The sequence below is a fragment of the Oryx dammah genome, unplaced genomic scaffold, assembly GCF_014754425.2.
Source record: "Oryx dammah isolate SB20612 unplaced genomic scaffold, SCBI_Odam_1.1 HiC_scaffold_29, whole genome shotgun sequence".
Lineage (NCBI taxonomy): Eukaryota > Metazoa > Chordata > Mammalia > Artiodactyla > Bovidae > Oryx > Oryx dammah.
Window position 1 is genome coordinate 17023751 of NW_024070213.1, and position 24016 is coordinate 17047766.

At 43.9% G+C, this 24016-nt stretch overlaps 1 protein-coding gene and 1 long non-coding RNA gene across 2 annotated transcripts in view; one reads left to right on the forward strand and one right to left on the reverse strand.

Annotated features, from left to right (window-relative positions):
* Positions 1-443: 443 nt before the first annotated feature.
* Positions 444-4717, forward strand: LOC120858768. Its single transcript, XR_005719941.1, has 4 exons — positions 444-646; positions 1036-1128; positions 3082-3225; positions 4436-4717. It is a non-coding gene; the product is annotated as an uncharacterized LOC120858768 (long non-coding RNA).
* Positions 4718-7009: 2292 nt separating this feature from the next.
* The window catches only part of LOC120858763 (antigen WC1.1-like), a 29116-nt gene continuing 12109 nt past the window's right edge, over positions 7010-24016 (reverse strand). Inside the window, 13 exon segments of the mRNA XM_040235068.1 lie at positions 7010-7247; positions 8470-8607; positions 9530-9676; positions 10952-11035; positions 11248-11343; positions 11750-11869; positions 12519-12833; positions 12922-12963; positions 13322-13636; positions 14712-15026; positions 15125-15217; positions 20955-21272; positions 21365-21673. Coding sequence (XP_040091002.1) covers positions 7126-7247; positions 8470-8607; positions 9530-9676; positions 10952-11035; positions 11248-11343; positions 11750-11869; positions 12519-12833; positions 12922-12963; positions 13322-13636; positions 14712-15026; positions 15125-15217; positions 20955-21272; positions 21365-21673 — 2414 coding nt within the window. The 3' untranslated portion in view covers positions 7010-7125.

Consider the following 24016-nt stretch of genomic DNA (forward strand, 5'->3'; position numbering starts at 1 on the left):
TGGAAGCTGTTCTGTGGATTCTCTGACAATGAAAGAGAGGAAAGAGCTTGAGGAGCCCCTGACTGGTGGACACCCCCACCAGTCAATGAACCAGAGCATTATGGTGGGGAGCTCCTCTGACTTGGTTCCCTGTATCAGAGGGTTCTCATGCCCAGGGGTCCCGGGGAGACTGATTCCCATGTTACAGAGTCTAAGGTTCTCCCACCTGCCTTTAAGTGTTGCTCCTCATCAGTGAGATGTGGATCCCAGGACTGTTTGATGCCCAAGGAGAAGGGGTGAGCCTGGTCCTCAGAGGCTGTCTTGGCAGGGCAGCTCCCTGATAACCCCTGGCTCTGCCTTGGGGCCACACTGGCCAGAGTGGAGTTGACTCATCTCAGGACGAGACCCAAGGGAGCCCAGTCACTGTCTGAGGCTGGAACACCATCATCTGTAACTCCCAGAAATGCTGGCTCAGGGGTTTCTCTGTGCCCAGGACCTTCTCCACACCCTCTTGCCTTATTCTCCTTAGGGACCAGAACAACCTCAAATCCTCTCCCTGGCATCTTCTCCCTGCCTGAGGTCCTCTGCCTCATCCTGGGGGCCCTTCTCTTCCTGGTCCTCGTTATCCTGGTGACTCAGCTGCTCAGATGGAGAGCAGAGCACAGAGGTGGGCTGCAGGGGGACCTGGGGACCAGGGAGAGTGTGCAGGCAGGAGATGGGGCAAGTGTGAGGAGGGGAACCTGGGCCAGGTGTCTGTTCTGAGTCTGCAGACTCCATGTGCTCTGTGCTGCGCTCTAAAGGCTGAGTGTACAGAAGTTCTTAGGACTGGGGTGTGAACTCTCATACGATGTGGGCTCTTCTGTGAGAGAAGAAAGAGTTGAGCCTGAGCTGTGGATTCAGGTCAGATGAGGAGAGAAGGTGCCAACATGATGCACGGGGTGGGAGATGATGCTGAGGTCCCAGCAGCCCATGTGTGAGCACCAGGGAGATGAAGGGTGGGCCTGCTGGGCCAGGGTAAGTGGGGAAGCTTCTCTGACCTGCTGGGGGATCTCTCAGCTTTATCCAGCTATGAAGATGCTCTTGCTGAAGCCGTGTATGACGACTTAGATCACCTTGCTTCACAGAAAGAGGATCTTCTGGGCAGCCCAGGTGGGTGTCTCTGCCTGCCCTCCTGGGACCTCTGGTTGTCACCACCTACTGGCTGTGCACATCTTCTTAGTGTCTGCAGATCTCACGTATGCCCCAGGCTCACAGAGGCAGCTCTCCAACGTGGCAGGATGGCCTCTCAGAGCCCTATGAGCCCCGAGCCTCCATCTACACTGCAGGACCCAGGCCCATCTCTGTGTTTCTTCTCAGTCTTAACACATGTTCCATGGGTGTCATGAGGGTCATTTCTGTGTATTCTGTGATGTTTTTCTCCACTTTACGATTCCTGTATGATGACTCAGTGAATAAAATGCCATGTTACATGAGGGACGATGAAGACAATCATGACCACAGATCTGCTCCAGGTAATAGAGGTGGACACGCTGCAGCTGGATGTTGGGGAGGAGAGTTTCCCTCATAGAGATGAGATGCAAGGGAAACAGTCTTCCTTTGATGGACCAGAGGGATCCCTTGTGTCCAGATGGGGCCTGTTCTCCCCCTTCTCTAGCTGTTCTGCGATGTCTCATGCTGGGGCTGGGCTCTCTGTGTCCGTAGTCACTCTCATTCAGTCACAACAGGCATATATTTAAAAGAAAACATTATCTGGAAACATCTCTAAAATCATTGTGGGTGATGACTGCAGCCATGAAATTAAACAACACTCGCTTCTTGGAAGAAAAGCTTTGACAAACCTAGACAGTGTGTTAAAAATCAAAGACATCACTTTGCTGACAAAGGTCCATGTAGTCAAGGCTATGGTTTTTCTAGTAATCATGTATGGTTGTGAAAGCTGGACCATAAAGAAGGTAGAGTGCTGAAGAATTGATTCTTTTCAACTGTGGTGCTGGAGAAGACTCTTGAGAGTCCCTTGGACAGTAAAAAGATCAAATCAGTCAATATTAAAGGGAATCAACACTGAATACACATTGGAAGAACTGACGCTGAAGCTCTAATACTTTGGCCACCTGATGGGAACAGCTGACTCATTGGAAAAGACCCTGATGCTGGGAAAGATTGAGGGTAGAAGAAAAGGGTGACAGAGGATTAGATGGTTGGATGGTGTCACCAATTCAATGGACATGAACTTGGGAAAACTCCGGCAGATGGTGAGGGACAGGGAAGCCTGTCATTTTGCAGTCCTTGGAATTGCAGAGTCAGACATGACTTGGTGACTGAACAACAACAACATCTGGAAAACATAATTTGTCAAAATTTTATAGTAATGCTCATTGGTGTAAGAGTTGCTTTGAGATATGTAATTTTAATCAGGAAATAATTGTTGTTGTTGTTGAGTTGCTTGGTCATGTCTGACTCTTTGTGACCCCATGGACTGCAGCACGCCAGGTTTCCCTGTCCATCATCAGCTCCTGGAGCTTGCTTAAACTCATGTCCATCGAGTCGGTGATCCTATCTAATCATCTCATCCTCTGTCATCCTTTTGTTCTCCTGCCGTCAATCTTTCCCAGCGTTACGGTTTTTTCTAAAGAGACAGTTTTTCACATCAGGTGGCCAAAGTACTGGAGCTTCAGCTTCAGTATCAGTCCTTCCAGTGATTATTCAGGACTGATTTCCTTTAGGATTGACAGTTTTGATCTCCTTGCAGTCCAAGGGACTCTCAAGAGTCTTCTCCAACACCACAGTTCAAAAGCATCAATTCTTTGACATTCAGCCTTCTTTATGGTCCAACTCTCACATCCATACATGACTACTGGAAAAACCATTGCTTTGATTATATAGACCTTTGTTGGCAAAGGAAGTATTGAGATGTATAAAATCATTTGTTTGGTTTATGGGCACACCAACATGAAATACAACCTTAAAAAAAAATCTGTTGCAACAAGGAGTGACTGGTACCTTTATTTAATGGCTCAGAAACTCTGGGTCAGAAGGCTTAGGTATTTCCCAGGCCAACACACTTCCTATGGTTTCATCTGACCCCTGCTCTGCCCTTGGAAGCCCCAGATCAGAGGACTGATGCCCCTGGTGAAGATTACGATGATGCTGAAGAGGTACCATTGCCTGGGGCTCCTTCTGCCTCTCAGGGGAGCGAGGAGGAAGTGCCCCCAGAGAAGGTGGATGCGACGAGGTCCTCTCAGACAGGTGAGTGGAGTTAGCTGATCTCCTGCAATCTTTGGTCTCTATCCTGGAAATGGTGAATTTGAGCTGCCCAGTATCCATCCCTCCTAGATATTCCAATTTTGGATGACCTCAAATAGTTGAAAGCATCATCTTGATCTTATTCCTTTCTTTAATGCTGTCAGACTCCTGGGGAGAGAGGAAGCACTCTAGTATTAGTGTCTGTGTCTGCATGGCTTTATCCTTCATGTGCCTGCATTAAGACTTGTAGATTATTTGAGCATATTTACCTAATACAAAAATAGAATAACTGAATAACCTTTTGTGCTGTCTCATATGTGAAATGCAGTTAGAGATTTTAAAGACTATATTAGTATTGGAATTTGTAAAGCATTTTTATACTTTAAAATGCACTCTGACCATAGGTCAACCCAAATACATATAAAGCAGATGGTATATATGGTCCTAAAAAACAAAAGCATGATGGTGGATTATGGACTCAGAATTTGTGGGCAGGTTCATGTCAATCTGCTCCAGACATTTCAGTGGCCAAGGAAATACACTCATTCTCCATGAAGGGTATTTCTCCATCTGAGGTTCATGTGTTTCCTGGGGGAGGGGCAACTGCAGAAGGATCCTGTGGTTGCTTTCTGTGGGCTTTGGGGAACACAAGTCAAGACCACCAAGAGCAGAGTTGGATGGTCAGTGAGGAACTGAGATTTCTCCAGATGTGATCTTCTACCTCTCTCTCCTAGTTGATTCAGACCTGTTAATTATGAAAAAAGAAAATTTTACACCCCTTCTAGAGATTCTTCCCTTCTTGGGCATCTCCTTGCTGATTGTGTAGCCAGGGAACAGATCTCCTGTAATCCAGGATTTTCCATTTAAGTTGAGACCTCAGATGGGCTGAATCCTGTGTTTTTTGGTCAGGGGGAGGGGCAGTGCTGCAAGACTTGCAGGTTTTAGTGCCTGAAACAGAAATTGTACCTGAGCCACAGAAGTGAAAGCACCAAGTCCTGACCACTGGACCACTAGCCAATTCCCGGGCTGGATCCTGAGAAGACAGCCCTGATCCATCCTCACTGAAATAAACATGAAATAGCCTGAGCCTCCCTGAGCACACCTGGATCCCAGGGATGCTTTGTCATCACCACTTACTTGACTGACTTCCACCACAGGGCTCTGTCAGGGCCCTTTGTTTCAGTTCTAATCAAACTTTTCATTCCTACTTCAGGTTCTTCTCTGAATATCCCTAGAGAGGCGGCTGATCCTAGGGAAGAAGAAGAGAGCCCCTGGTTGCTCCAGGGGGAGGACGCGGACACTGGGTACGATGATGTTGAACTAAGTGCCCTGTAAACATCTATAGTTACTTTCCCATGATGTATTAAATATGAGATGTTGTCTCAGATATTCTAATTGCCCATATTTCAATAGAGTAATGCTGACCTATAATTGTATTGTATGGGAATTGCTCATAATGAATTATTCTCAATAAAGTAACTCTATGCTTTGTTGACAATGGCAAGATTCATTCCAAATGCTCTTAGAGGATTGGTACTCAATTACAATTTCCTTCTAAGGAAATACCAGATGAGTGAACTGACTTGTCTCACCTCCCCCAAATGCTAATTAAGGCATGACTTCACTCAGGCTCAGAAATGCCCCAGGTCACTCTTCCTTAGACAGCAGATTCTAAACTTTGTTCACACTCACACCTTCATTCTTAGCAAGGTGAACTTGTGTGTGGGGCAGAAATCCTGAACCTTCCTATATGCTCTCCCCCTTCCCCGAGATGTCACACCATCTGTTTTTATTCAGTTATTGGGCACCAGATGGGGTGTGAGTTTCAAAGTCGAGGGTAAGAAATTGGCTGGTGGAAGAGAATGCATACAGCTTTCCTTACCCTGCCTAAATTCTCAAGGCCAATTAAAAATCTCACTCTACATAACTACCTCTTCCTTTTTATCTCCCATTCCCTTGGAGAAGGAAATGGCAACCCACCCAGTACTCTTGCCTGGAAAATCCCATGGACTGAGAAGCCTGGTAGGCTACAGTCCATGGGGTTGCAAAGAGTCGGACGCAACTGAGTGACTTCCCTAGGTTACTTTTTTCCGTTTTTTCCTCAAGTGCATATAGACTCTTTATCTCTCTTCTCCCATGTCTAGTTGGTTATCAAATCCTTTTAAATCCAGTCTTGCCTCTCCATCACTTCCTACTACTTCTTCAGGATGTTGTCATTTCTTGTCTGTCCAATTATCTAGCATTTAAAGTGAATTATATCAGCTTGTATCTCTCTCCAAGTTGATGAAGGGCAAATTGGTGCTAACTCATACCCTGTATCCAGGTGGGACAAAGTGAAAGTGTTAGTCCTTCAGTCATGTCTGACTCTTTGCCACCCTGTGGACTGTAGCCTGCCAGGCTCCTCTGTCCATGAGATTCTCCAGGCAAGAATACTGGAGTGGGTTACCATTCCCTTTTTCAGGGGATCTTCCCCACCCAGGGATCGAACCCAGGTCTCCTGCCCAGCAGGCAGATTCTTTACCATCCGACCCACCACTGAGGGGCATCAGGTGGGATAAAGGGGCAAGAAATTGGAGAACAAGACAGAGGGGATCTAGAAGAAGGGATATAGACAGAAAGATCAGGAATTTTTGGCTATTTGAGTTCTATTCATGTCAATGGAGGAGTCTGTTATGACTGAACTCTTAGAGGAAGAATTTCAGACCAATAAGCTTCTCTGAAAATATGTTGTTTAAAGAGTCCTTTGATCTGGAAACTGTTGAAAATGTAAATGTGATCCTGCTGTGATTCTTCAGGGTAGAGAGAGCTGTCTTGCAGGGGTGACCAAGTAAACAATACATTTCCACAATACCCCTGACTCCTGTCCCATTCCATTGTGGACATGTGGAGAAGCTGCTGAACTAATATAAGACCTGAGAGTGCTGGCCTGAGTATGATTTGTGGCCAGTCTGTTATTCAGTTGATGGCCCTAGATGATGTCCAGGGCTCCAACCTACGCTCATGCTTGTAATCTCTGTAATTTTTTTTTTTTTTCTGTGCTGAGGATTAGAGATTCCTAGGGCTTCTCCAAGTGCAGCGCACATGGCCATTTGCCATTGGGAAGTGATGAAATAAGTGACAGAGTAAAGTGTACCCATCAAGAATGTTATATTTTATTCCTGATTCATGGTATCCATGAAGCCAAAATAGCTGGTTACTATAATTCTGGATGATAAAAATCATATAAAATTATGGGAGAGGAGAGGAGGCCAAGACTTCCCACCTAGACTTGGCAGAGTCTCAGGATGAGCCTATTATGGATTGAGTGCTCAAAACCAGCCAGGAGTTGGTGAATAGACTTTTGGACTGTTTAGATCAGGGAGATGAGGGCAATCATTCCAAGTTATCCATGTGGCCTGTGAAAGGGCCTTTTGTGAGGGGTGGTTTTGGAGGGTTTATCATTCCAGGGTCTGTCACAAAAACTAGAAAACTTCTCTGCAGAGTATTGATTATGACAAGGCAGCCAGAATGTCATGTGGGGAAAGTATTTACAGGAAATTCTTTCCCATCAATAGTGCACTTAGCATGTTAAGCTTGGAGGCCTGTCCTATGTTATTTGGGAAGACCCAATGAAAGTCTAGATTTTTCTGAAACCTCACAGGCATTTACCACCCATAAAAACGTTATTCTGGCAGAGTGGAGTAAGTTACAAAGACATGAAAATGTCAGGGATTGTTTCATGGCAACTTTCAGTGTGAAACCCTGTGTCACAGGTAATGATATGATTTCTACAGAGGGAAAAAAAACGCCTTTAATCATAGTTCCATGTAAAAACAATAATTATGAAGAAGACAGGATTCTCATTTATTTGAGAAACAATATTACAGAGATGTCTTTCAAAAATTTCTTGCTTCAAACATGGCGCTACATGGTGCTAAGCTCCACATCATCATATCCAGGCTCTTCTTGTCTCAGGACTAGTGAGGACTCCTTCTCCTCCACCCCAGAGTCGACAGTTTCTCTCACAGACTTCAGAGAGATGCCTGAAACAGTAAGGAGAATCTGGTTTTAGTGGTGACAAAATGACAAGACACAATCTTTGATGGAAGGATAGTAAAAGGGACCACAAAGTATCTGAGGTGAGGGGGAGCACCCAGCATTGTCTAAAAGTCTAGATGAGCCTCTTCATACTGACTCAGCTACTCGATGCAACATCTTGTCTGGACCTTGGCCGTTGGAAAGATGGACCAATAATGGCAAGAAGTGGAAAAGAGATGTGCATGCCTCTTCTACACCTGGCGGGTCTGATTTCTCAAGAAGTGGAGACAGGAGGTGACCTCTGTAGAGTGCCTCAGATGCCCTCTTCTGAGCACCTCAGCAACAGAACCAGCCTGACCTACAAGCTTCATGAGAACACTCTGGGTCCTCTGTCAGATGCCAGAAATGGGCAATCAACCAAATTTCCCCAGGGACCACATCCCCACATATAAGCAGAAAGCCTAGTCCTTGGGAATGAGGGTCTTCATCTGGCAATTGAAATGAGAGAAAATTTTCTCTTGGTTCCCATCTAGTGCTGAGATTATGATTCTCTAGTTAAGGCTATTGCAGATTCTGCTTTAATAGTGAGCAATCAACTTTAAATATATGGTTACACAGATTTCTCAAAACAAGTTTTATAGCTCATACATTTAAATTATACCTTCATTAAAAACATTTCAGATTAGTTCTCACAATTTGAAAAATCCCCAAATTTATTGTCAAAACATATATTTCAATTTGGGGTATGAAAATGGGAATAAAACCTCTGTTACTCATACAAATGTGTCTTTATCCAATTGATGATGGACATGGACAAGAGAACACAGTATGTTCTCCTCTCAGAAGAGATGAAGTAGCTCCAATATTCCAGAAATAAGGAAAAGTCAATAATACCTGGTATGGGTGGTGCATGCGTGCTCACTCATGTTTTACTCTTTGAAGCCCCATGGACTATAGCCCACAAGACTCTTCTGTCCACATGATTTTCCAGGCAAGAATACTGGAGTGGGTTGCCATTTCTTTCTCCAGGGAGTCTTCCTGACTCATGGATCAAATCCAGGTCCCTTTTGTATCCTGCACTGGTAGGCAGAGTCTTTACTACTGCACCACTAGGGAAACCCAAACAAGGTTGCCCCAAGTTCTGATAGTAAAGAAACACTGACTGTTGGAGAGTCAAACTCATCTTCTCCATGATGATGAAGTCAGGCTACTGAGCTGCCAACTCATCAGTCTGGGAATACCTGGCACCACCTCTATCGTCTGGGAAAAAGTTATTCATCCCAGAGAAGAAAGGATTTACGGGAACAGGTAACTCATCAACATCATCACAACCATTTCCTATGATATTGATGTTCTGTCTTGGAGGCTCTGAAAATAGATAAGAACTTAGGTGAAAAAGCAAAATATGAGTTGGACTAAGTGATGCTCCAAGTCCCTTCTGAGGCAGAGATTCAAATAAAAGACAAATATATACTCCATATTCCAGGGCTGTTAAAGGCATGTAGTTTATCTCAGTGTGCTCAGAAATCATTTAAACCTTCTAAATATTCCAATATAACAGGGTCAATCATATTTTTCTAATATGGTCTCTCATATCATAAAGCATCAGCAAAATCTATAATGCTGTGAATTTTAGGTACTCTTTTTGAGCATGTGGTACAGAGTTGTAATACATACTATGCACATAAAAGTGACTGGGGAGCATGAATCTGGACCAAGAGAACCCAGGTGTCTGTGTTGCTCTCTGAAGCTCTGGGAGACACAGAGCTGGTGGGAGACGGATCCTGGACATCTGTTACTCAGAGACAGGATATTCCACCATCCCAGTCACAGGACGCCTGTGTTTCAGTCCCTTCTAGTCCTTGGTTGACCTTAGGATCCACCTCCAGGGTTTGTCCATCTTTACTAACTGGAGAAGACCCAGGAAGGCATTCTTTTTTTCTGTATCTGTGAGCATGCTTAGTCATGTCCGACTCTTTGTGACCCCATGGACTGTAGCCTGCCAGGCTCCTCTGTCCATGGGATTCTCCAGGCAAGAATATTGGAGTGGTTTGCCATGCCCTCCTCCAGGGAGTCTTCCCAACCCAGAGATCAAACCCTATCAAGACACAAGACACCCTCTTGTATCTCCTGCATTAGCAGGTGGAGTCTTTATCACTGCACCACCCGGGAAGCCCATCTAGGTATAAGAGGCTACCCCAATTCCGACAATAAGAAAAACTGACTGTTAAGTGAGTCAAAACTCATCTTCTCCACACAATGAAGTCATGCTACTGAGCTGTCAACTCACTTATCTGGGAATAACGGGTGCCACCTCTGTCCTCTGGGGAAAAGTTATTCTCATTCATCCCAGGGAAGAAAGGATTTACAGGAACAAGTAACTCATCGGCATCATCATAACCATTTCCTGTGGTGTTGATATGCTGTCTCAGAGGATCTGTAAACAGACACGGACTTAGGTGGAATAGCAAAGTACGTGTTGGACTAAGTGATGCCCTAAGTCTCTTCTAATGCAGAAGTTCAAACAACTGATGAATATAGACTCTATATTCCAAGGTTGTGTCAAAGGCATGCATTTGATCTCACTGTGCTCAGAAATCATTTAAATTGCATAACTATTTCAATATATCAGGGTCAGTCATATTTTTCTAACATGGTCTTTCATATCATAAAGCATCAACAAAAGCTATTATGCTATGAGTTTCAGGTACTATTTCAAGCATATAGTACAGATTTGTAACACATACTATGTACATATCAGTGACTGGGGAGGATGAATCTGGACCAAGAGAACCCAGGTGTCTGTGTGTTCTCTGAAGCTCTGGGAGACACAGAGCTGGTGGGAGGGGATCCTGGACATCTGTTACTCAGAGACAGGATATCCCACCATCCCATTCACAGGACGTCTGGGTTTTAGTCCCTTCTAGACTTTGGTTGACCTTAGGATCTCACCTCCAGGGCTTGTCCATCTTTATTATCTGGAGAAGACCCAGAGAGGACATTCTCCTTTCTCCAGTTCCTTGTAAGTAAGAGTTTCTGGTAATTGGTAACTACCAGCACTGATCACTCCATATATTCCAGGGCTTATCAATAGCAATATTTTTGTCTCAATATATACAAAAATCCATGAAATAATTAAAATGTCAGACTGATTCTGGGTCCAACTATAGTTTCCAATGTTCTCTTTAGCCACACAATTTTGAGTTTATCAGTTTCAGATTTTTTAAAAATGGTCTTAAAATCTTTAATGGTACATTAGATAATAATGTACTATTAGATACACACATGCTCAGTTGCTTCAGTCGTGTCCAACTCTTTGAGACCCCTTGGACTATAGCCTGCCAGGCTCCTCTGTTCATGGGGATTCTCTGGGTAAGACTAGTGGAGTCAGTTGCCCTGCCCTCCTTCAGAGGATCTTCCTGACCCAGGGATCAAACCAGCATCTCTTATCTCTCTGCATTGGCAGGCAGGTTCTCTACCACTAGCGCCACCTGGGAAGTGCTACATATTCAGACTGTAACTGGGTACAAGTGGCTGTGGATACAGAGAACTAGGTCTGATCTTTCCATTTCTGAGGTCATAGAGTGGGCAAGAGAGGGAAAAAGTTGTTGTGAACTAGAGAAAAGAGATCCTTCCCATCTTAATCACAGGAAGACATCCTCAGACAAGATTCCTCCTCCGCATCTCCACCATCCAAGGGAAGACCTGCTACCTGGGGCAGAGTTGGGGTCTCCATCCTCTCCATCGTCCCCTGTGTAATACGGCAGCTTAGTTGCTGAGTCATCAGACAGGTTACCTGGTAGGGAGAAAATCATCATAGAAAAATGGAAACTTTTGCCCTATCAGGGTAGGATGCCTGCTGTCATAGTTTAGAGGAAATATTGAGACTTCAGACTTGTAGAGAGAAGGCTTGGAACTCCATGTGAAGTTGGCTTAGTAAGGTTGGGTCTGTTTGTTGAAAATAACACACTACCAGCTCATGATCAGAGGGGAGGACATGGGACTTACCTTGGCTGTCCAACAGGTCCTTCTTCCCTGGTTTTATGATGTCATCAATCTCCTGGTACACAGCTTCATCAACAGCATCTTCAAAATCAGATAACTCTTGGAAAGTGGCATGAGTTAGAGACTGACCCTGGAGTTAATCCCTTTATCAACAGAGAAAGCCTTCAGTGCTTTCCAGCATTGCCCCTTGGGAAACCACTCTGGGCTGCTCAGGCTCCTTTCTTAGCTACATGGAACAGAACTAGATTTCCTGACCCTGATCTTCATCTCACACTCAATATCCACTGGCACTGTTCACACAGGAAGTCATAATTCTCACAAAATTTTACATTCGACCCAGGACCACGGATTCCATTCTTTCAAATCCTGTTGTCTACTGTAGAAAAGGTGGGATTTTATCAGATAATGAGCATGGAGACCAATACTTGTGCACTTCCTTGATGTCACAACAGACTCAATTCCTTTCCCACCACTTTCCAGATCATTTAGCATCCCTAAGGCCCACCTTGGTGCTTTGCTCTCCATCTGTGTAGCTGAATCCCCAGAATGATGAGGACCATGAAGAGAAGGGCTCCAAGGATGATGCAGATGATCATGGGAAGGGAGAGGATGCCAGGGTCTGGAGCTGATCAAAGTGGACCATAAAGTTTTAGGAGGGTAATAAGTCCAGAGAAACCCCTCTGTCCTTATACTGGTCCTCTTCTGAGTATTCAAGACCATGAAGCCACCATTAAGATACAATGGGTTTGCCTGAACCCCAAGATGTGATCGACAGAGGTCTTTCCCTGAGCTATGTCAAGTGGCTTCTCATTCTGGTTCTAGAGGATTGTTACAGGATGAAAGTTGGTAAAGCTCTGGAGGACTTCAGCTGCCACTGCTTAACAGGACTGTAAACATGAGATCGTTAAGGTTTTCTGTACTGATATGGGTAGTTTTGTTAAAATATAAAAATATATAGTGCAGGTGCCTGAAAATATGGGGACCTCCTCAATCACACTGCTCAGAGCAGCAGGACCACTTACTTCCATGGCTGCAGGGAACTGCTGTTCTCTCACCCGGCGAGAGGAAAAAAGGAATGGATTACTGTACTGAGTTGATCATCAAGTTACATCTATCATCATGGGCATATCATTCTCTCCCAGATCCCAGGAAATCAGATAATAGCTTTTCCTGGAGCCAGAGCACAAAGCAGCAGGTTATCCCAGGAAGTGCTCTGGATACAAACTCACACTGGCCCTCCACTCACTAGGGCGGACCCCGAGCCCCTCACTCACCAGAGCACCTCACACCAGCATCCTCCTCGTGCTTGCAGTCGCTCTGCCCCCAGGGCTCCGCAGCACAGTCCCACAGGGAGGACTCCCGGCCCCCACATTGCACCTCGTCCAGCCAGATGCTCCCATTTCCAGGGCCAAATGTCGCAGCCCGCACAGCTTCAAGGGCCTGGCCACAGCCCAGCTGCTGACACACCACCTCGGCCTCTGCCAGGCTCCAGGAGTCATCGCACACGGTGCCCCAGGAGCCACTGTGCCAGACCTCCACCCGCCCTGCGCACTCGCTGTCTCCTCCCCTGAGCCGGAGCTTCTCTCTGTCTGGAAAGGCAGCAGCCCCTCCTGTGACTGCCCTGGTGGGAGGAAGGAGCCCCTGGGAGCCACAGGGGAGGGGGCAGGGCTGACGTACCTGTGCAGGGGGCAGCAGTTGGACAGCTCTGGTGTCTCCCTCCTGTAGGAGCAATGATGAGAAGTGCTGGATGAGGGACGGCTGGGGCTGGTCTTGTCCCCAAACAAGATTATCAAAGGTCCTTGGCTCAATCCAAACAACAAGTGAAAGCAGAGGCTTCATCATCTAATGGGCTGAGACATTAACTGCATCTTGCCGCAAGCTGAAATTTCTTTATCTCTTTGCTGTTTACCAGGTCCATACCCCACAACGAATACAAATACATGGAAACATAGACAGAAACACAGCCCACCTTTTTCTAGATTCAGCCTAAATTCATCACTTAGACTGGAAAACATAAAATCACACAAACAACATCCTATGGGCTTGGGACAGACACAGAAACAGAACAGTAATTTACCTGCACATGAGATATAGGCTTCGTCCTTTGAAGAGCATGAGTTGTATTTCCAAGGGTCAGAAGGACACTGCCAGAGAGAGGTATCAGTTTTCTGACAACGGATTCTATCTACCCACCGGGGTCTAGAACCTTCCCTAAGAGCAACTGAAGTGTTGAGACTTCCACTGTTCCCACAGCCAAGCTGTCTGCAGATCATGGACACGGTGATGTCTTCCATGGGGCTGCGGCAGACACTGCCCCAGGTCCCGTTGTAGAAAACTTCCAGCCACCCAGCGCACTCCTGGTCCTTGCTCACCATCCTGAGGGCCATGAAATCTAAGATTGAAAGGGAGAGGAAACAGGACATAGTGAACACCCAACTCAGTGCTCTGGGTTTTCCTCTCTCCAAGAATTTGTGACTATACATCCCTGACCTAGTTGAGGAGATGTCCACTAGGTGACAAGAATGACATTCGTCTCCCTTTTATCTTAGTTTGTCTTTTTGTGTCTATTTCTACCACAATGATGTCATGGATGTGAACAGAGAGAAAAACCAGTCTGGGCACCTGCAAGCTGGGGGAGCTAGATCCTGCTTCCTGGTAAAATCTAAAAAGGATCTGTGAATGGGATGTGATGTGGATACTGGGGTGGGGGTGGGTAGGCAGAATAATGAACCCACAAATTTCTACATCATAATCTGTGGAACCTGTGAATATGTTACCTTACATTTGAAAATGGACTTTACAGATGTTATTAAGGTAAGGACTTTGGGATAGTGAGATTAAGCTGGAATATTGTGAATTAACCACCTGAGTCCAGCCTAATCACCTCATTATTCCTGGTATCCTTAGATGGATAACCTTGCAAAGCTCCAGTTGGAGGGAGATGTAAAGAAGAATGCTCAGAAGAGACATAGTTTGCTATAGATCTGAAGAAGAGGGCTCTGAGCCCAGGAAGGAGGTCGCATAGAAACCAGGAAAGGCTGGGAAAGGAGTCCTCCCTGCGCCTTCAGGAAGAACGCAGCTCTGTGAACACCAGGATGCTGGCCCACGGAGACCGTCAGCAGGCTCCTAGCAAACAGAACTGAACAGAGTAAATCTGTGCTTTCATTACAGCATCAACGGGATCTCTAGACTTTACTACCACAGGGAACTGAAGGGAGAGCTCTGCTGTCGCGGGGAAACAGAAAGAAATGCCTCTGCCAGGAAACACTGCTGAGAAGAAAGAACAAAAACGTCAGCCGCTGCAGGAGGCAGTGAAAGCACCTCATCTTCACGTCTGCTGGAAACACAGGCTCCATGGGAGGAAGCCTCCTTCTCTGGTCCTTTCAGCATCTCTCCCTCAGGGCTCAGAACCCCATCCTCCAGCACCTCCCCCCCCCCCCAGCCTGTGGACAGTGTGCAGCCCAGACCTGAGCAGATGACCCCCGCGTCCTGCTTGTGTCTGCAGTCGTGCCGCCCCCAGCCCCGAGAAGGGCACCTCCACACGTGGGACTCTTTTCCTGTGCAGTTCAAGTCGTCCAGCCAGATGGGCCCTGATCCTGCCCCGAAGTGAGCAGACCCCGTGGCATTGAGGGCGTCTCCACAGCCCAGCTGCCTGCACACCACGCGGGCATCGTCCAGGTCCCAGCCGTCATCACAGATGGTGCCCCAGGAGCCCTGGTCAAGGATCTCCACTCTCCCGGCGCACGGACCGCCCCCGTCTACCAGGCGGAGCTGTCTGCTGTCTGAGGAGACAGAAATGGGACAATGGAGCAGTGACGTGTGGTGAGGGGGGCGAGGGGGCAGGGGGTGAGAATGGTCTTCTGTCCTGTGGGACCCTCACCTGAGCAGTAGGGGGCGCTCTCCTCTGGGGATGCTAAGGCTGCTGGTTCAGACACGGGGTACTTGCACTGGGGTAGCATCTGGGTCTGATTTCCTGCAGAAACAGCAATGATTAGAGGGCTGGGAGGTTGAACAACTGAAAACTGATTTAAGCTAAATAATGATCTAGTGATGGAGCCTGAGATGGGAGCTATAACATAGCATCAAAGTTAATGTAAATTTAATTTCTATTGAGAGTTCTGTGTTTTAGAATGCCAAAAATTTTCTTTTACGCTATACATTGCCCTAAGAATGAGTTACATGTGTCTTTTTGAATTATGGTTTCCTCACTGTTTATGCCCAGCAGGGGGATTGCTGGTTCATATGCTAATTTTATCCCTAGATTTTGAAGGACTGTGACTCAGATCCTGAACTCTTATTGCCAAATTCAGAGTTAAATTGAAGAAAGTAGGGAAACTACTAGACCATTCAGTTATGACCTAAATCAAATCTGTTATGATTATACAGTGGAAGTGAGAAATAGACTCAAGGGATTAGATCTAATAGACAGAGTGCCTGAAGAACTATGGACAGAGGTTCATGACGTTGTACAAGAGACAGGGATCAACCATCCCCAAGAAAAAGAAATGAAAAAAAGCAAAATGGCTATCTGAGAAGGCCTTACAAATAGCTGTAAAAAGAAGAGAAGCAAAAAGCAAAGGAAAAAAGGAGATATACCCATCTGAATGCAGAGTTCCAAAGAATAGCAAGGAGAGACAAGTAAGCCTTCTTCAGTGATCAATGCAAAGAAATAGAGGAAAACAATAGAATGGGAAAGACTAGAGATCTCTTCAAGAAAATTAGAGATACCAAGGGAACATTTCATGCAAAGATGGGCACAATCAAGGACAGAAATGGTATGGACCTAACAGAAGCAGAAGATATTAAGAAAAGGTGGGAAGAATACACAGAAGAACTATACAAAACTGATCTTCATGACCCAGATAATCATAATGGCATGATCACTCACCTAGAGCCAGACATCCTGGAATGTGAAGTCAAGCAGGCCTTAAGAAGCATCACTATGAACAAAGCTATTGGAGGTGATGGAATTCCAGTTGAGCTATTTCAAATCCTAAAAGATGATGCTGTGAAAGTGCTGCACTCAATAAGTCAGCAAATTTGGAAAATAGCAGTGGCCACAGGACTGGAAAAGATCAGCTTTCATTCCAATCCCAAAGAAAGGCAATGCCAAAGAATGCTCAAACTACCACACAATCGTACTCATCTCACACACTAGCAAAGTAATGGTCAAATTTCTCCAAGCCAGGCTTCAACAGTACATGAACCATGAATTTCCAGATGTTCAAGCTGGATGTAGAAAAGGCTGAGGAACCAGAGATCAAATTTACAACATACATTGGGTCATCAGAAAAGCAAGAGAGTTCCAGAAAAACATCTATTTCTGCTTTATTGACTATGCCAAAGCCTTTGACTCTGTGGATCACAACAAGTGTGGAAAATTCTTCAAAGGATGGGAATACGAGACCACTTGATCTGCCTCTTGAGAAATCTGTATACAGGTCAAGAAGCAACAATTAGAACTGGACATGGAACAACAGACTGATTCCAAAAAGGGAAAGGAGTATATCAAGGCTGTATATTGTCACCCTGTTTATTTAACTTATTTGCAGAGTACATCATGAGAAATGTGGGGCTGGATGAAGCACAAGCTGGAATCAAGACTGCCAGGAGAAATATCAATAACCTCAGATGTGCAGATGACACCACCTTTATGGCAGAAAGTGAAGAGGAACTAAAGAGCCTCTTGATGAAAGTGAAAGAGGAGAGTGAAAAAGTTGGCTTAAAGCTCAACATTCAGGAAACTAAGATCATAGCATCTGATCTCATCGCTTCATATCAAATTAATGGGGAAACAGTGGAAACAGTGGCTGACTTTATTTTCTTGGGCTCCAAAATCACTGCAGATGGTGACCTCAGCCATGAAATTAAAAGATGCTTCCTTCTTAAAATAAAAGTTATGACCAAACCAGACAGCATATTAAAAAACAGAGACATTACTTTGTCAGCAAAGGTCTGTCTAGTCAAAGCTATGGTTTTTCCAGTAGTCATGTATGAATGTGAGAGTTGGACTATAAAGAAAGCTGAGCGCCAAAGAATTGATTCTTTTGGACTGTGGTGTTGGAGGAGACTCTTGAGAGTCCCTTGGACTGCAAGGAGATGCAACCAGTCTATCCTAAAGGGATCAGTCCTGAATATTCATTAGAAGGACTGATGTTGAAGCTGAAGCTCCAATACTTTGGCCACCTGATGTGAAGAACTGACTTATTTGAAAAGACCCTGATGCTGGGAAAGATTGAAGGCAGGAGGAAAGGGGACGACAGAGGATGAGATTGTTGGATAGCATCACTGACTCAATGGACATGAGTTTGAGCAAACTCCGGGAGTTAGTGATGGACAGGGAGGCCTGGTGTGCTGTGGTTCATGAGGTTGCAAAGAGTTGGACACGACTGAGCGACTGAACTGAACTGAACTGAACTGATATTGTTCTCCATATTGGCTGTATCAGTTTACATTTCCACCATCAGTACAAGAGGGTTCCCTTTTCTCCACATCATGTCTAGTAGTAATCATTGTAGATTTTTTTATAAATGACCATTCTGACTAGTGTGAGGTAATACTTCATTGTAGTTTTGATTTGCATTTCAAGAAGGAGGGGATATATGTATACATATAACTGACTCACTCCTTGTACAGCAGAAACTAACACCACATTGTAAAGCAATTATACTCAATTAAAAAAATTGTGTTACATAAGCGGTTCTAATCCTAAATCTATCTCAAATTAAAAGATGCAAAATAAAACCTTTTTTGAAGGATTTCTATAATTTCCTATATCTACGTCTGTCATTTTAAAAATACTTACATAAAAGAGATCTCCTGGAAAACCAAGAGGAAAAAGGAGACATTAGAAAGTATTCCCAAAGGTATTCAGCTACTAGAGTTATCTGGCAGAGAATTTAAGTAGTAGTGATTACAGTGATTATCGAATTAGTTGACAAGATATATCTTGTCATAAAAATGATAACAAGAAAACAAATAAAAATTCTAGAGCTGAAACTTGCTTCTACTGCTGCTGCTAAGTTGCTTCAGTCATGTCCAACTCTGTGCGGCCCCAGAGACGGCAGCCCACCAGGCTAACCCATCCCTGGGATTCTCCAGGCAATAACAGTGGAGTGGGTTGCCATTTCCTTCTCCAGTGCATGAAAGTGAAAAGTAAAAGTAAAATCACTCAGTTGTGTCCGACTCTTAGCAACCCCATGGACTGCAGCCCACCAGGCTCCTCCGCCCATGGGATTTTCCAGACAAGAGTATTGGAGTGGGTTGCCATTGCCTTCTCCAAGAGCTGTAACTTAATAACTGAAATTAAGAACTAGAGAATGAGTGTACTGGCACATTAGATCAGCACAAGGTAGAAACAGTAAAATAGAAGATCAGAGGACAAATATACGTCTATTTAGAAAGCAGGTCACATGGTAAGTGTCCGGATTATATTGCTGTGTAACAAGGTTTTCCACAAATGTTAGTAGCAGTAGGAAAAAAAAAAAAAAAAACTTCATTTTGCTTAAGACTTCCTGGGTCAGTAACTTGAGACAGACAAACTTGGCAGTTCTGTCTTGGGATTGTTATGTGGTTGCACTTAGATGTCATCTGGAGCTGAAGTTGTCTGAGAACTTGACTGAACTGTGGTTACATACGGAAATTCCCTGTAGTATTTTAAGGGTAAAGGGACATCATGTCTGCAATCTAATTCAGAAAGATTTTACATATTCAGGGAGAAATGGGGCAAGAGGCAAACCAAGAGGAAAAGAGAAAGACAGAAACAGACAGAGAAAAGAAGCTTATAGCGAAATACCAACACTGGGAAATCCAGGTGAAGTTCATCTGGAAAGTTTTATTATTGCAACTATTCTTGCAACTTTTCTGTAAATCTCAAATTAGGTCAAAAGAAAAAAAAATTAAAAGGTGAAAACAAGGCAGAGAAAATTCATTGTTCAGACACTTACACAGGAAAAGAAAAAATACTAGTAACATCAAAAAATAAAATGCCTAGGAGAAAAAACCTAGCAGAAGATTAGCAAATCTTCCGAGAGAAATTCAAGACCAAATTGAATAGAGGAATGTATGGTGTCAATGAGTTGGAAGACTCAACATTACTATAGTCAATCATCCTCAAATTTATATTTGGATTAAATCTAATCTCAGTCAAAATACCTTAAGCTCTTTTGGTGAAAAATGATAAGCTGATTCACAAGTTTATACAAAATGTAAAGACCAAGAACAACCAATACAGTTGGCAAGACAAGCAATGAGGGCTAAGTATAAAGTAATTCCTATAAATTAAAAGTTTTCAGGCTTATTATAAATTACAATAATTAAGAAAACGTACAAGGGTATACAAATGATACAGTGGAACAGAGTAGAGAGTCTCAAGAAAGACTCAGACATGCATACCCTTTTGTTTATGACAAAGTGGCAGTGCAATCTGGAACAGTGTCTTTTCAGAAAGATCTGAGTCAATTGGATGTCTGTATGAACCCTGACAATTATCTTACACAGATATCCATAGCATAAGGAAAGTACAACATGCAAGAGATAAATAAACTTCTATAAAATACTCTCAGAGAATGCTTTTATGGTGTAGGCAGAGTTATTACAATGCAGGAGACCTGGGTTCAATCCCTGGGTTGGGAAGATCTCCTGGAGAAGGAAATGGCAACCCACTCCAGTATTCTTGCTTGGAAAATCCCATGGACGGAGGAACCTGGTAGGCTACAGTCCATAGCGTCGCAGAGTCGGACACGACTGAGCAACATTTACTTTGCTTTAGAGTTATTTGTAAAGGGATATGAGAAGCACTAAGGGCTTCCCTGGTAGCTCAGTGGAAAAGACTCTGTCTGCCAGCACAGGAAATGCAAGAGACTCAGATTCAGTCCCTGGACTGGAAGATCCCCTGGAGAAGGAAACAGCGCCACTCCAGTGTTCTTGCTGGGAAATCCCACGGACAAAGAAACTTGGTGGGCTACAGACCACGCAGTGGCAAAGACTGTAGCCACTGTAGCCAAATGACAGAGTGACTGAGCAAGCGACTCAAACATTAAATAGATTAGATAAAATAAGAAAATAAATTAAATACATTAGATACAAAAGGAAACATTCTGCGTGATTTTATATACACTTCAAACACTGATGAAGTATTCTATGGTAGAAGTTAGTAAGGGATTTTCACTGGAGAGGAGGGAGAGCACAGTTATGGGGAGGCAACAATAATTCTGTGGTGCTGGGAATGTTCTCTTTGTTGACTTGGACTGGAGAACATGACTGAACTCTACACTTATTGCTTATACATTGTTTTCTATGACCATGTGTAAATAACAATGTTGTTTAAAAATATATTATTCCTCCTCCCCCATCCTGGGAGGGGGGCTCAGGATGGGGAACACGTTTATACTTGTGGCAGATTCATGTTGATGTATGGCAAAACCAATACAATATTGTAAAGTAATTAACCTCCAATTAAAATAAATAAATTTATATTAAAAAAAAGAAATAGCTCAACTGGAATTCCATCACCTCCAAAAATATATACATACATTATTCCCCTTCATACTTTTTGCCCTGACCTGAAAAACAAATGAAGAATAAGAAGAACCATATTTCACCATAGAATATCTGACTTTTGAAGCCAGTTTTCCCTCACTCTCTGCTCTTGGAGACATTTCACTCCAGGAGCATCCTGAGTACCAGTAATTATTGTCCCTCTCTCTTACCTGAGCAGATCACAGAGGCCATGTTGCCATGGGAACAGTCAGGGAAACCCAGGGCAGTCACAGAGCACTCCCACAGGAAGGACTCCACACCCAAGCAGTGAAATCGGACTGTTGAGATCTGATCACCTCCTTCCATAAAGTGTGGTCCTCTGGGGGTGGAGATGGCGACTCCACAGCCAAGCTGACGACAGACAACATTGGCATTGGCCAGAGTCCAGTGGGAGGCACAGAGCGCTCTCCATCGTCCAGAAATGTTCATCTCCACCTGCCCCTCACACGGAGAGGTCCTGTTTGTCATGAGCCGGACTTCTGAGTATGCTGGATATGAGATGACAGGATTTCAGCAAAATCTCATGATTTCTCACCTGAACAGAGTGTGCAGGGAGGTTAAGTCCTGACCTGTGTCTCACCTGAACAGACAACTTGAGCAGCTCCACTGTGGTGACAAGGGCCCCCTGGACAGGGCACTCTGGGGCAGAACCAGAGCTCAGGCTCCTCCCCTTTACACCTGAACTCTTCAGTCCAGACCTGGCCATCGGACTCTCTGAAGGGCACGTGTCCCAGGACAGACACAGCCTTGCCGCATCCTAGCTCTGCACAGATAACCTGGGCAGTGGGGAGTGCAAAGTTCCTATTAAACACTGGGATCCAGTCTTGTTCGGAGTGTACTTCAACTCACCCAGAGCAAGGTCTAGCTCCTCCAGCTAGACGCACAAATCCTGAGAGAAAAACAACAAACCTAGTCAATGTTCATGGACCTTGCTTGACAATTGAAAACAATATGTCCCAGGCATCACTGTAAAAGCTTTTATTTCCTAGGACAGGGAAAGGGGAGAGAATTTGACAATTATCATCATAACTGGATTTTCATATGCAAGTCTCTGAAGAGAAATTCAGAAGGATTACAGGGTCAGTTTGATGGCTGAATCCCAAGAACATATACTTTGAGATTGGTTAAAAATGTGAATTCCTTGGTCTTGGATCCCAGACAGATCTGGCCTAAGACAAATCACTGGAACAGCTGAATACCAGAAACACATATTTTAGCATTGGTTGGAGAAGAAAATTTCTTATTTAGAAGCCTGGGGCCTACAGACCCAAGGACACTGTATAATAGTTGAGTACTTAAACTTGAATGCAGAGATATGCAGAACACAACCCACCCAGAGGGATGTGGGTATGAGATTAGAGACGTATCATCCAGACAAGGTTAGAAAGCTTTGCTGAGACTTCTGGGGGTAATATTCTGACCTGTTTTCTCTCCCAGGAGCTAGTGACTTAGGTTACGGAAAATCATGAGGCAGTATCCATGAGTGCATGCCAACTTCTAGATAGATGACAGCTCCAGTAAAGAAATATGGATATTATAACTAATTGGCATCATATTTTTTCCAAAAGTTTGGTGACAAAAATTTCCAAGAATTTATTAGGTTATCTCAGTGGAAAATAAGATGAGTTAAGAAAGCTCAGAGAGTCATAGAGAGGGGTGTTCAGCTCAGTTCAGTTGCTCAGTCATGTCCAACTCTTTGCAACCCCATGGACTGCAGCATACCAGGCCTCCCTATCCATCACCAACTCTGGAACCTTGCTGAAACTCATGTCCATTGAGTTGGTGATGTCATCCAACCATCTCATCCTCTGTCGTCCCCTTCTCCTCCTGCCCTCAATCTTTCCCAGCATCAGGGTCTTTTCAAATGAGTCAGCTCTTTGCATCAGGTGGCCAAAGTATTGGAGTTTCAGCTTCAACATCAGTCCTTCCAGTGAAAATTCAGGACTGATTTCCTTTAGTACTGACTGGTTGGATCTCCTTGAAGACTTAGCAGCAGCAGCAGCAGCAGTGAACACAGGATGACTTTTCATTTATTTGCCTCTTACTTAATTTCATTCATGAATGTTTTGTAATGTTAAAAGAAGCTGGAATGCTGCCAAAACAAAAATAAGAAGAAAGATGCTGCTGCTGCTGCTGCTGCTGCTAAGTCGCTTCAGTTGTGTCCAACTCTGTGTGACCCCATAGATGGCAGCCCAACAGGCTCTCCCATCCCTGGGATTCTCTAGGCAAGAATACTGGAGTGGTTTGCCATTTACTTCTCCAGTGCATGAAAGTGAAAAGTGAAAGTGAAGTCGCTCAGTCGTGTCCAACTATTAAGAAGAAGGATGGGGAGGAGGTAAAGGAGAAGGAAAAAAAGAATGGGAATGAGAGGAAGGAAGCAGTGAAAAAACAAGCCATAATTTGGAGAGTTCCAAGTTACAAAAGCCTCAGTATGGATAAAATATATAAATATTTGGGAAAATACTAGTTGAATAAGTTTTTTGCATATTATATCACCTTCTGTTTCTCACATCTACCACCTAATCCTACCATCAATTCTCATGTCTTCCACTTCAGACAAGCAAACACCATCTTAAAAGATATGTATGGATAGAAAAGAAAAGAAAAAATGGAAGCACCTGCTGTAGAATGGAGCATAAGTGAGGCATGTGGCAGGTAAAGTGGGATCACAGGAAGCTTTGAAACTAAAGGAGGAAGACTAAAATAAAAATTTGTCAGTTGGTCATCATAGGAACACATTTTTAAGAAAATGAAGGTAACTTAAAAAAAAAATTAATTCATCATGTACAAGTCCCTGGTTTCTGAGTGTGTTCTGACTACTTATTTCTAAAGTTCTTTCCAGTAAAGGACTATCTAACAATTCTCAGTATCCAATGAAATAAAAAGAAAAAACTATACTAGAATTTCAAAAAATAAAGATATAACCCATACCACATTGATTGCGTTTTAAGCAGTCATTACAGATTCAGATATTACAGAAATGATTGAATTGGCTGATAAAATCTTTAAATCACTAATACAAATATGTTTAATGAAGCATAAAAATAAACAGAGAAATGAAACTAGAAAAAACAAATGGAACTTGTAAAACTGAAATTTATACTAACTGAAATAATTATAATTAATTTAACAGGAGATCATGAACTCCTTATTTCAAAATTCATACTTAAATTGAAGAAAGTAGGGAAAACCACTAGACCAATCAGGTATTACTTAAATTAAATCCTTTATG